Here is a 13,472-nt window from a genome sequence, read left to right on the forward strand (position 1 = left end):
AGCGTAATAAAAGACTCTGTGTGTGTGTGTGTGAGAGAGAGAGGGAGCTTGATTGAGGTTTTAGTGGAAGACAAAAAAAAATGGACCGGGTGAAACCTGGCAGAAGTGCAGAGATTTCTGGATCTCACCATCCCACCAGCTGTGGATGTACACACACACACTTGCACACACTCCCTCTCTCTCCCTCACTCTCGCTTACTCGCTCTCTCTCTCCCCCCTCCCTCATTCTGTTTGTCACACACACACACACACACACACACAACTGCAGTCCAGCCATGTGTATCCATTGGCCTCTCATGCTAAGTTTCTTGTCTTTCATATGCGTCTCTGGCCCATACACATTATACATACACGAAACATATGAGTCTCACACACACACACACACACACACACACACACACACTCACTAGTGACCTCACTTGATCTTTGTGTTGCTCAGCACACATTTGGTAGCCCCACATTTATGGATTAGTGTGTGTGTGTGTGTGTGTGTGTTGTCCACTGCCATCCAGCAGCTATCATCACTGGGCATGCGGTGACTTCAGGCCTCAGTCTCCTGTTCTTCATATGCGTCTCTGTGTGTAGTACCGGCCCATACACATACACAAGGCAAATGAGTCTCTCTCTCACACACACACACTCACTAGTCCCCTGTTCTTCATACGCGTCTCTGTGTGTAGTACCGGCCCATACATCAATACCACACCAATATTAGAACCGTATCTGTGCCCTAATTCTCCTTTCATTTCTTCCCCCCTCGTTCCTATCTGTTCTCTTTTCTATGGTTCTTCCTTCTCCTACTCTTCCCTGCCCTCTCTCTCCTTCTCTCATGTCCTCCCTCTCTCTCTCCTCTACAGCGCCACGACCCGTAACCCAGACTTCAAGATGTCTGACGTAGCCAGCAGTCTTCTTCTCGTAACGCTTGTCAAGAAGGACCAAGTCAAAGGTGTGTGTGTGTGTGTCAAGAGGGACCGGGTGAAACACCAGTTTGTGTTTCACACAAACGCATCTTTATCTCTTTTGTCCTTCTCTCCTTCTCTGTTCTCTCTCTTTCTTGCTCTCTATCTCTCTGCTCTCTCCCTCATCTCTGTAGAGGCCAAGGAAGTACTGCAAAGCATACTACAGGCAAACCAGGTTCCCAGCCCACTGGCCATCACCCGATTGGTCCAGGGCCTGAGTAGCCATGGAGACGTGCAGGGCATACAGGAAGTGGAAGAGAAGGTGAAATCGATCGGTGCTACCCTGAACCTTAGCAGCATGGTGTTCATCAACAACACAGCACTGGCACACATTAAGAAGTGAGTCTCTCACACACACACACACACACACACACACACACACACACACACACAGTTCCTTCACAAATGATTGACATGACACAAATGATCCTATACACTACTCCCAAAAAATCAGGGATATTTGACTTTCGGCTGAAATTTCAGAATGAGCCTTAAATCCACTATAACCTTTACTAGTGAACTTGACCTACCACCTAATTGTACCTGTTGAGGTGTCCATGATCATGGCTGCACTCTACCCTTTCATTTTTTCCTAGAATTAGGGTAAGATTTACTTTAAAAAGCTTCAAATGTTTCCTATGTTGTAAGTCACTGGTTAAAATTGTCAGCCAAATGTAATGTAATGTAATGTGACCTTTTCTAAACTCAAAAGGGTAGAGCGCAGCTCAATATTTCAGTACATTCTGTGAGGGAATTGGGAAATGTGGTCTCTGCATTTATCCCAAACCATGAATTAGTGAAATGCACACAGCACACAGTGAACACACAGTGAGGTAAAGCATACCTGCTACAGCGGCGCTCAGGGAGCAGTGAGGGGTTAGGTGCCTTGCTCAAGGGCACTCCAGCCGTGGTTGTGGCCATGAGAGAGCAGTGCTCAACCAATCCACCCACCCACATTTTACCTACTGGTCAGGTTGAACCGGCAACCCTTCAGTTCCAAGCTGGAAGCCCTAACCAGTAGGCCATGGCCGCCCCGTTTCTGCGGAAATACATTTTCTTCCAGGCAATGATGAGGAGAGGTCACTATTGCCAAGCTGGTCACTCTCAGCATGTCTTCTGTGTCTGTGGCGGCCAAGCTGTCCTGAAGCTTTAGGCGTATTCTACTGCTAGCGTATTCAAGCAGCAGGTTCCCTATTGTTCTCTATGGTTCAGCAGCAGAACGCTTGCAGCACTAGTGTATTCAAGCAGCAGGTTTCCTATTGTTCTCTATGGTTCAGCAGCAGAACGCTTGCAGCACTGGTGTTTTCAAGCAGCAGGTTTCCTATTGTAGATCTGCTGAGATGGAAACGTTGCCTTTTAAGAATATAGAAAGCATTTTTTGGAGCCCTTATACAGAATGCAACCCATCCCCTTCTGGCCCCTGTTACAACATAGTTATGATGTGCGAACCCATCTCTACAAGTAATGCTAGTGTTGAACAAGCTCACCGTTGAACTTGGTTCAACTTTCAAGCGCAATGCTCGGCTCATCAATGTCAGTTTAATAATCAGTTCCGGTAGTGTAACTTAGAAACGAGATACAACGTCTTGGATTATTATTATTATTATTATTATTATTATTATTATTATTATTATTATGGTCTGAGCGTTGCGTTCTGCTTTCCGCTGGCTAATGTGATCCCCGCCTTACTGCGGCTGGCGTTGGCTGTGTGTGAGGCTGTAAGTGCAGAAGTAAGAGTGAGAATCTCCAGCAGTAAGGGCCTAAATGCTACAGGGCAATAGCGCTCACTCATGCTAATGTCCAGAGGCGTCGTTAGACCTGGGCATTCGGGGCTAGAGCCCCGGATGTATTGGGGATTGCCTCGGATCTCCGTGCCTTACAAAATGATGAAAATCGCCACAGTTTTTTTTATAAGGTTCAAATTGAATGCCACGGTCAGCAGCCCCTAGCCTCACGTGATTGCCGCTAGTGGCGTCTAGATTTCTAGTCTATTTCTTAGCAGTCACAACTTAGCCTGAGAGCCAGAAACACAGGCACAACTGCAATATTGTTACTCTGTTCGCTGACGTTCCATGGAGTCGGAATAAATTGTTGCAAATGAGACATCAGTGTTCCATGGCATGCTTCCCCCCTCTGTCGGGCTGACTGCCAGCCTCTGTAACTCGCTAACTTTAAGACCGTTCATTTGGATAACAAAGAGATAAACTTACCCACCGACGTTACCTAACGGCTCTGTAGGATAGATTAACGAAACGTTCTGCACAAGCATTTGTTTTCCATGAACTTGTTCCATTAAGTCTACTAGTAGGCTACAGTAGTCAACAGTAGTAAACACGTAGTAGCCTACAACAACAGTAGTAAACACTGCTAGTTATCACAAACGAGTGGAAGAGTCAGGCTGGCCGCACGTAGATCTCCTAGGCAATTATACCAATGATTTCCATGCAAACTGAAAATTGGACGAGGAGTTGTGTTGCATTAATCCAATTACAGCGATTAGAGTGGCACCTGGAAATGATTCATTCATTCATCATGTCACGGGCAGAAAAAAATGTTTGGGTGTGAGGTCTCTGTTAGAACTACCAGTAGCCTATAGGCTAGCCTTGAGGGAAATTAGCTTTATTTGTTATTAAAATATGATGAGGAGAACCCCAACGAATTTCCTTCCTTTCCTTCTCAAACTACGTTGAAACGGCATCTTTAACGGCCCAATTTTCAAAATTTCCCGGGGGAAAAACCCCCGGACCCCCGTAAGAAGGGGAAAAAAAAAAAAAAAAAAAAAAAAAAAAGTCGGGCTACAGCCCCGGATCTATGGTACACCTAGTGACGCCCCTGCTAATGTCCGTGGAATGGGAGCAGGACGGTGATTAGAGAGCAGTTAGCCATTATGGAGGCGGCACCACCTGTCCATCAAACCACCGTCTTTAACACGCGCGCACACACACACACTTGCAGAAATGTGCACATACCCACTCATGTACAGATCAGACTTTTACTCACACACACACACACACGCTCGCGCCCCAGAATAGCTGACAGTGTGAGGATCATTAGTGTCAGACAGGTGTAGAAGTCGTGTTGAAACTCTGCTCTTAACTCCACTCTTAAGTGTCTGACTTGTCAGGCATTTCACAGTTAGCCGTGTCTGTGTGCGCCTTCATCTGTGTGTGTGTGTGTGTGTGTGTATGTGTGTCATCCTCCTCCTTCCGGAGTGTTCTGTGTGAGCGGGCACCCTGGTCTCGTTGTCGGCCCTGCCTGCGCCCCGTCTGGGGGGATTAACGAGCGCCGCCTCCACCCCTCGTTGGCGCTCACCGCGCCGTGTTTTTTTAAAAGCCACCGCAGTACACGCCTGTGTTGCCATCAATAAGTCATGTCCTTAAGAAATCCCTGCTCGCCTTTTAAACAACTTGCACACTCTCGTCCTTGCCTTCTCTCTCTCTCTCTCTCACACACACACACACACACACACACACACACACTCACTCTCTCTCAATGTCTCTCTCTTCCTCTCTCTCTCTCTCTCTCTCTCTCTCTCTCTCTCTCTCTCTCTCTACCATATAACCCACATAAATATTCCACCTTTAAAGCTGCTGTGATCGCCATGACTGTTATTCTGAATTATTGAAGTGAAGTAGGTGGTGTGGTGGTTGTTCGAGGTCCGGTGTGTGTGTGTGTGTGTGTGAGGGAGGGGGGCAGCAGTGGCCCGTTAATGCGGGCGCCTCTTTTCCGGAGCGTTCTCCCGCCTGGCCTCTTAACCAGTCAGCTCGGCTCAGCCGCGCAGCAGCGCATGTGTCACACGCGCTTAAGGGGTGCCCTGGGGGGGTCAGAGTTCAACGTGACAGGCACACACACACACACACAAAGTCTCTCATCCTTCACTGGCTCTCTCTCTCTCTCTCACACACACACACACACACACACACACACCCAGAGCATTGCCCAGCGGAGCATGAGGTGCTGTTCGCGTCTCCTGTCCCTTCGTTTCAGGAACGCTGCATAGCGACCGCACGGCAGGGACACATTGTGCTGTGTGTTAGAACTCACCACACTTCCAACCAGAGAGGAGTATTAATGTGGCCTGATGAAGCTGAACTGTGTGTGTGTGTGTGTGTGTGTGTGTGTGTGTGTGAGAGAGAGAAAGAGAAAGCGTCAGCGTCTGACATGTCAAGTGAGGTTGTGTAGAGAGCCAGCAAAAGAGTTCTTTACAAACTGTAAAATCATCGGTGTGGTCCTCCGCGTTTCTCCAAGTTGTGTGTTGCCGTGCAGCTGCACAGCAGGTGTTGGGGAACGCAGCCGTCTCTCTGCCGTAACCGCGTGTGTCATGTCTGTCTGGCACATAAAGCTCACCGGGAGACCTGCGCAATAGTCACCCACCTGTTCCTTCCGCCTTAATTACCTGGCCACCTCATAAACAAGATGTTAACAAGGAAGTGTGTGTGTGTGTGTGTGTGTGTGTGTGTGTGTGTGTGTGCACGTGTTTGTGTGTTCTCTCTCAGCGGGGACATCGAGAGTGCGGTGGAGATGCTAGAGAACATCTACACAGAGGGAGGCGACGCCAGCCGCTCCGTCAGCATCTCCTTTGTCTTCCGGAAGGTTCTGGAGCAGAAGAACGATCAGGCACTGGACAAATGTAAGACACACACACACACACACACACAATATTATGAGAATATTATGAGACATACTTGTAAAATGTTCGAAGTGTTGCCGTTGATATGGTGTGCCCCAATCATATTTTGGTTGCCATGGGAACTGAATGATTGACTGATGTCTCTGTCCACTCAGTGGCCGTGATGGCAGAGAAGCTGGCCAATCACTTTGCTTCGTACCGGGCAGCCTCAGACCTATTCCTGCAGTATCTGGACCTTGGGCTCAATGAAGAAGCCAAGTTCATGTTAGCGGTGAGAACCACACACACACACACACACACACACACACACACACACACACACACACACACACACACACACATACACATACATACACACAGAGAGAGACACACAGACACACATTACTTCATGTTTGTACATGTTTTTGTTCGAATGTGTACAGTACAGTACAGTATGTGTTGGCTACCTGTTGTGAGCCAAATTGCCCTTGGGGACATTAAAGACATTTCAATTCAATTCAAGACCCACAGCTCACCACATCACTCTACCGCAATAATACGGTCAATGAAGACCAGAGACCCAGTTTTGTGGTAGTGCTTGATACATGCATTTTATATGTGGTATTTGCCTTGCTCCTCCCCCTAGCCCTCTACATCTAGTTCATAACCAGATGTCTTTAGCATCACGCTGATATTCCCTCATAAACTCCTAAAGGTAGCTGTCCCCATAAACCGCCTGTCTTAATGGCTGAAGTAAGAGCACGTGAAACAAGCTGGAAGCTAAAACCCTGAGAGGCCGTGGTCCAGCAGGACTAGTACAAGTATACTGGAGCATGTAGCCAAGGCCCACATGACGCTTTTAACCAGACAGAGGCACAAGGCGTTTGTCTGGGGACTGATTCAACTGAGGCATTGTGGGCAGAACATGGAGGAAGGGGGTGGGGTGGCGGGGTTGGACCCAGAGAGCATCTTGGTTGAGCAGTTTTAATTGCTGTGATTGTGGTGGAGGTGTTATAGTTTTAAAGTGTGCACATACACACATACACACACACATATGCACAGGTACACACAGGTGCACAGATACATAAGCACAGCAGGCTTTTAAAAGCTTCCCAAGACAGAGGTGGTCAACTGGAGGACAAGAACACACACACACACACACACACACACACACACACACACACACACACACACACACACACACACACAGCTCCTTCACAAATGGTTAGTAATGCGGTCTTGCTGCAACTGAACCCAGAACAGAGGAGGTCAAGAGGCAAGTATGGCAGGTTTTTATAAAGGCAGCATACACAAACAGAGGAAACACACACACACACACACACACACACACACACACACACACACACAGCAGACCACATGGCACAGTTACTCATGCTTACACACAGGTCCACTGATAGATACAGGAACCATGAATGACCTCCTTGAAATGCCAATCTGTGGTCGTGGTTATAGTATTTTTCAGAGACTATTGTCCAAGGCAACTTTCAGAATATAGACATTACAGTAGTTAAAATGACTTTTTAGCAAAAATGGTGAAAAAGCCTACATTAAGCATAATAGTAATAATAACAACAATATCAAGAACAATATCAAATGTCAATAATGAAAATAATGACTTTTATATTGACAAAAAAAAGCATAAATAAAACAAACCAAAACCCTGTAATAGAAAAAATGAATTAAATGACAGCTGAACATCTTCCGTCTAACTGCTGATTGGTTGAATTTGAGCTTCTAACTCAGGTGAGCCTGTGGTCGTGCATCAGGCTCCGGTATGCGGCGGACTGAAGTTATCTTTAGAAGCTATCGTTGCCATCCTCTGCCACCAGCTTCCTGCGTAGTAAGCATGTATAGCGCGTGTATTTGGGTAATGGGAGACCCGGAGGAAATGACACGCGCGGCAGGCAGGGAGAGGAAATGACACGCGCGGCCCGGCGTAGAAGCTGGTGAGCGGATTGAAATCTGCCCCTTTCACGCGCCTAAGTGTAGATAATTACACTTGAAAGGGAGCGGGCACAGCACATTTTAATTCTGCTAAAGAAATAAGTAGTTATCTGTCTGACACCTAATTAACTGCACAATTAACCCTCTGCTGCAGAGCACAGAACATGGCTGCCACGCACAGAGGCCTACGCATACAGTGGCAGACAAATTCAAACAATTAACACACTCTCACTCTCTTTCACTCACATATACACACTCTCTCTCACACACACACACACACACACACACACACTCACACTTATTCAGGTGTGTTAAGAGTGCCCAAACGCTGGGCGGGGTTCTAAATGGACAAGTGCTTTCACCCCATTCTCAGTACAGCCAGAGCACTTAGCATTCATTCCACTTTGATTGTCCAAGTGCATGATCTGCTACTGTCTCTATCTCTCTTTTTTTTTTTACTTTGTCCCTACTCTCTTGCTGTAGCGCTGCAATGCTGTCGCGGAGCAGAAGGACTTCCTGATGTCATTTGTCGCCAAGGCGTCCCGACAGCCTGGACAAGTAAAGTTCCCTTTACGTTCTTATTACTGATAGCAATACTGGGAAGAATGATCGTTTTTGTCTTTTTGTTCTTATTTATGCCTGTCTGTTTTATAGCCTTATTTTGTATTCCCCCTCCTCTGATTTGTGTGTGTTTGTGTGTTGAAGGCGAAAAAGATTACGGCACTTGCAGAGATGATTCCAGACTTTACAGACAAGGATACCCTGTGGGCTTACCTGATCAAGTGTTATGGTAAGGCCTTGATCTTTTACTCCCCTTGCTAGTCATATACACAGCCCCTGAGAAGGTGGTGATTTTATTTTATTTTCAGCTCAATTTTCATCATTATTATGCCTCATTATTCCTTTGCATTTCTTGCTATACTTGCAAGATCCTCGCAATACTTATGTGTTCCTCACAATATGTATGTGTTCCTCACAATAGTTTTGCATTCCCTCACGATACTTCCGGTTTGCGTTCCCTTGTAACGTGACTGTGGAAATGCAAAAGTAGCACAACAAAAATCCTTATCTGAAAAATAATGAATTAAAAACGCTCTTGAAACCGTCTATATGGTCTGGAGCATCTTAATTCTATTGTTAGATCACTTTTTGAACAGTTTAAGAGTATAGTGTTGGTGTAGGCCCCCCCCCCCCCCCTTTCTCATCTGACCTGGAAGGACTCTTGAGATTATTGCGTTGTTGAGTGGTGTTGATGTGCGGAGTGAGAACACTGAAGCGTGAGAAGGCGCTGAAGCGTTGCCATCTTGTCGTCATCGTTGCCCATCGTTCTCCTGTTCGCTACCAGCTCACTGGCCTGTGGCTAAATCACTATTATCCTTCTGAATTAAAAATGCACAGGAGTGCGCTAGCGGCGGCTAGCTCAGTTATTAGCCATGTGATTAAAAATGCACAGGCGTGTGCGCGCGAGTGGTGGCTAGCGCAGTTATTAGCCATCTGATTAAAAATGCAGGGGGAGGCCTAGCGCTAGCGGCTGGCTGTAGCGCCCAGAGGCTCCCTGGCTAATAGAAACACATGTTCCCTAATGAGCGTCCTTGCACTAGCTGGCGCTAACATGCGAGCACTGACATGTTTAAGTACTTTAGGCCGTCTTGTAGCAATGGCCTTAGTCAGGACTGGGTCATGACTATTTCATGAGCACCGTGTCTGCCCATGGGTGAGTCTGGGGCATGGAGGGGGAGAGAGAGAAAGAAAGCGAAAGGAGAAAAACAGGAGGAACAGAATGAAATTAGAACTGGCGGATTTGTTCAACTTGGCTTTTATCTTTTAGTATGTGGTGTCTGTTGACCTTTTCCTCAGTAGGTTTGCGTGCCGGGCGGGCGGTCTGTTTGTCCTCTTCCTAACACCGATTTCCTCTCTTCTCCTACTTGTCCTGCTCCACTAGTCTCACAGCACAACTTTGCCATGCTTTCTATTCTGCGTCTATGGTTAGGCCAAGCGTCAGCCATGGGACGTGCCGCACTCTCCAAGATGGAGTTGGACCAGATCAGCGTTCAAACAGGAGTCATTTGGTACTATTGTAGAGGATGTTACCTTATGTCACATTATACTCTTCTTTTCTCTCTCTCTCTCCTCTTTCCCTCTCCCTCCCACTCTTTTCTCTTTCTCTCTTTTCCCTCTCCCTCTCTCCCTGTCCCTCCCTCTCTCTCCCTCCCTCCTCTCTCTCTCTCCCTCTCTCCTCTCTCCCTCTCTCAGGTATGGATGAGGACCTGGCGTCTGCTAAGTCGCTGTATGAGCGTGCGCAGCAGGAGGGTGTTCAGTTGGACGAGTTGTCTCTGAAGAGGCTGGCTCTGCTCTACAGGCAGGCAGGAGAGACTGCACCATTCCAGGAGCCCCCGGTGAGACCTCACACCTCCCTCACCTCCCACTGAGGGGGCAACTCTAACTGCCCTCACATCCCACTGAGGGGGCAACTCTAACTGCCCTCACATCTCACTGAGGGGGCAACTCTAACTGCCCTATCTCTCATTGAGCGGGCAACTCTAACTGCCCTCACATCTCACTGAGGGGGCAACTCTAACTGCCCTATCTCTCATTGAGCGGGCAACTCTAACTGCCCCCACATCCCACTGAGGGGGCAACTCTAACTGCCCTCACATCCCACTGAGGGCGCAACTCTAACTGCCCTCACATCTCACTGAGGGGGCAACTCTAACTGCCCTATCTCTCATTGAGCGGGCAACTCTAACTGCCCTCACATCTCACTGAGGGGGCAACTCTAACTGCCCTATCTCTCATTGAGCGGGCAACTCTAACTGCCCTCACATCTCACTGAGGGGGCAACTCTAACTGCCCTATCTCTCATTGAGCGGGCAACTCTAACTGCCCCCACATCCCACTGAGGGGGCAACTCTAACTGCCCTATCTCTCATTGAGCGGGCAACTCTAACTGCCCCCACATCCCACTGAGGGGGCAACTCTAACTGCCCTCACATCCCACTGAGGGCGCAACTCTAACTGCCCTCACATCTCACTGAGGGGGCAACTCTAACTGCCCTATCTCTCATTGAGCGGGCAACTCTAACTGCCCTCACATCTCACTGAGGGGGCAACTCTAACTGCCCTATCTCTCATTGAGCGGGCAACTCTAACTGCCCTCACATCTCACTGAGGGGGCAACTCTAACTGCCCTATCTCTCATTGAGCGGGCAACTCTAACTGCCCCCACATCCCACTGAGGGGGCAACTCTAACTGCCCTCACATCCCACTGAGGGCGCAACTCTAACTGCCCTCACATCTCACTGAGGGGGCAACTCTAACTGCCCTCACACCCAACACTACCCTTCACGTTATTATCTGGTTCTCACTGAAGGCCAACTCTAACTGCCCTATCTGTCACTGAGGGAGCAACTTGCCTCTCTGTCTTTCCCTCTCCGATTCGTCCACGTGATTCGTGGTCAGACATTTACTGCCCTATAGTGTGTAATCGCGTGGTCAGCCATTGACTGCCCTATAGTGTGTAATCGCACCCTGTTGAGCATGTCCTGGCCTAAGCCCTCCCGAGCCTGGCAGGGCTCCCTGTTCCTTAAGACGGGCCAAAGCCACTAGCACCAGCACCACTCATTTGGGGCTGGCCACAACAAACAGCTTAACTGCTCACTGTGTGCTGGCTTTAGGGCATTTGCACATGGTGCTTTTCGTGATCAAAGCTTCTCACACAAGCAAACATAGACACACACACACACCCACACACACACACAACACATACTGTACACACACACACACTCACAACACATACACACACACACTCACAGAGAGACAAACACACTGTAATATGCTCTAGCATGGCTCCTAATCCATACAATAGAGTGTGTGTGCTCTTGCATGGTGATTATGAGAGTCTGCGTGTTGAAAACACACACTAGAATAGTGACCATTCTCAGCCTGATCTCTTATACTACTGTAGGTTTGTTTCTATGTTTGTTTGTGTGCGGCGGAGAGAGTATGTGTGCTTGTGTGTGTAAAGAGAGAGAGAGCGAGAGTGTGTGTGTGTGTGTGTGTGTGTGTGTGGAGAGAGAGAGTACATGTGTGCCTGGATCCTGCAGATGCAGGTGTTTTAAGCTCCTGAGAACACTCAGCTCACTTTAGCGTTACCTTTTAAGGTTTAGAGGGAAGGAAACAAAAAGAGAGCTATCCACTTTAGTCCCTGCACTCACCTGTCCTCTTAGTGTGTGTGTGTGTGTGTGTGTGTGTGTGTGAGTGTGTGTGTGAGTGAAAGAAAGAGAAGGAGGTATTCACGAAATGCCTGAAGCATTTTAGTTCTCCCTGTGGACACACTAGCCATGGGCCACCAAGCCCCACGCTTGACCTAAGGTAACCCCAGGTGCCATGGTGCCACACCCCTGCCCACTTTTGCAACTCCACTACTCGTGCCAACCACCCCGCCCCCCCAACCACCCCGCCCAGAGATTCCACCCGCCTGCATAATTCAATACCTGTCAGAATAGACCCCCAGACATGTTTCATAAGCCTGACAGCAAAAGAGATGTGGCTTTAAAACATCAATACCTCCCTCCCTCTTTCTCACTCTTCAAACACACACACACACGCACATGCACACACACACACACACACACACACACACACACACCCTCCCATGCTTTCGACCGCGCTCCCGTTTCACCTTTTGTTAAAGTTTTCAACCGAGCGATTTCAGGTAACGACACCCCCGCTCCCCCCTTCCCTCTCTCCCTCTCCGTCTCCAAACCCGCTCTGTCTCTCGTTCCCCCCCCCCCTCCCTCCCTCCCTCCATCCCTCGTTCGCTCCTTTCGTGCGCCCGGCTCCACGTCTCTCCGCTGCGCTGCGCTGGGCTCGGTGCGGTTCCGTTAATGCTCGGCGAGTACAAAGTGCCTCCTGAGAGAGGAGATAAGGGGGAGATTTGAGGCACGGCTCCGCCCGCTCCCCGGCTCCCCGACACGACTGCGGCTATTTATCGACTTTAATTACGCCGTTAATAGGGGAATATACAATGTCGGAGCAACGGTAATCTCCTGCAAGCACTCACCTTCCAAAACGGGGGAAAGGGGGGTGGGGGGGGTGGTGGGAGGGGGTAAAATCAGAAAAGAGACAAAAGGCTTGTTTAATTAGCTGGACTTGGGGGAGAAAGGGAAGTGTAAATCTGTGTGTGTGTGTGTGTGTGTGTTTGTGTGTAGGCACAAGTTAATCTGGTTTGGGAGATGAAAAATCAAGACATTGGCAAGCGTCTGGGCTCTGAGTGTTGAGCAGGAAGTTTATTTGGGCGCGATTGTTTCACCGGCTCGCTGGACTGGTGGCTATTAGGCGCCGCGCGTCCCAAAAGCAAGACGCGAGCCCTGCCGTACCCATTCATTCTGCCCACTCAATTAGTCAGGCTCCTTTTAAACCCAACTCGCTATACACACACAATGGCCAACACACTCACCGTGCTTTAAACCCGACTCTGCATTATACACAATGGCCAACACACACACTCAGCGTTTTAAACCCAACTGTACATAACACTCAATGGCCAGCACACACACACACACACACACACACACACACACAACGTTTTACTGTAGTTTGCTCACCCACCTCCTCCTGTGTTCTCTGCAGGAGACGTTTAAGTTCTACGCCAACAAGCTGATGGAGAAGAAGAAGAGCGAGAGTGCCGAGGAATGAGGCCGTCCAACCTGTCCACTGTCCTACTGCGCCCGTCTAACCTGTCCACTGTCCTACTGCGCGCCCTTCCCAAGAGCTTCTTTTTTTATTTGTGTATGCTTAAGTATAAATTACGTGTATAAATGTGATACTGTTAGGTGTTAGACTTGTTTGCCTTGGCCCAGGAGGTTGATTGATTTTGAAGATGATGTACAGAGGTATTTATGGTAATAAACAAATGACATTTCATTTTGTTTTTCTA

The 13,472-nt window shown here is 48.4% G+C and overlaps 1 protein-coding gene across 2 annotated transcripts in view; it reads left to right on the plus strand.

The window, feature by feature from the left end:
* The window catches only part of lrpprc (leucine-rich pentatricopeptide repeat containing), a 73,939-nt gene extending 60,480 nt beyond the window's left edge, over nt 1–13,459 (plus strand). For both annotated transcript variants that reach the window (XM_062519889.1, XM_062519890.1), the window contains exons 31-38: nt 858–946; nt 1,094–1,298; nt 5,456–5,589; nt 5,745–5,860; nt 8,017–8,091; nt 8,239–8,323; nt 9,787–9,929; nt 13,166–13,459. In XM_062519889.1, coding sequence (XP_062375873.1) covers nt 858–946; nt 1,094–1,298; nt 5,456–5,589; nt 5,745–5,860; nt 8,017–8,091; nt 8,239–8,323; nt 9,787–9,929; nt 13,166–13,231 — 913 coding nt within the window. In that variant the 3' untranslated portion in view covers nt 13,232–13,459. The remainder of the gene's footprint in view (nt 1–857; nt 947–1,093; nt 1,299–5,455; nt 5,590–5,744; nt 5,861–8,016; nt 8,092–8,238; nt 8,324–9,786; nt 9,930–13,165) is intronic.
* The last annotated feature ends 13 nt before the right edge of the window (nt 13,460–13,472 follow it).

The sequence above is a fragment of the Sardina pilchardus genome, chromosome 18 (genome assembly GCF_963854185.1).
Source record: "Sardina pilchardus chromosome 18, fSarPil1.1, whole genome shotgun sequence".
In the NCBI taxonomy this organism is placed as follows: domain Eukaryota; kingdom Metazoa; phylum Chordata; class Actinopteri; order Clupeiformes; family Clupeidae; genus Sardina; species Sardina pilchardus.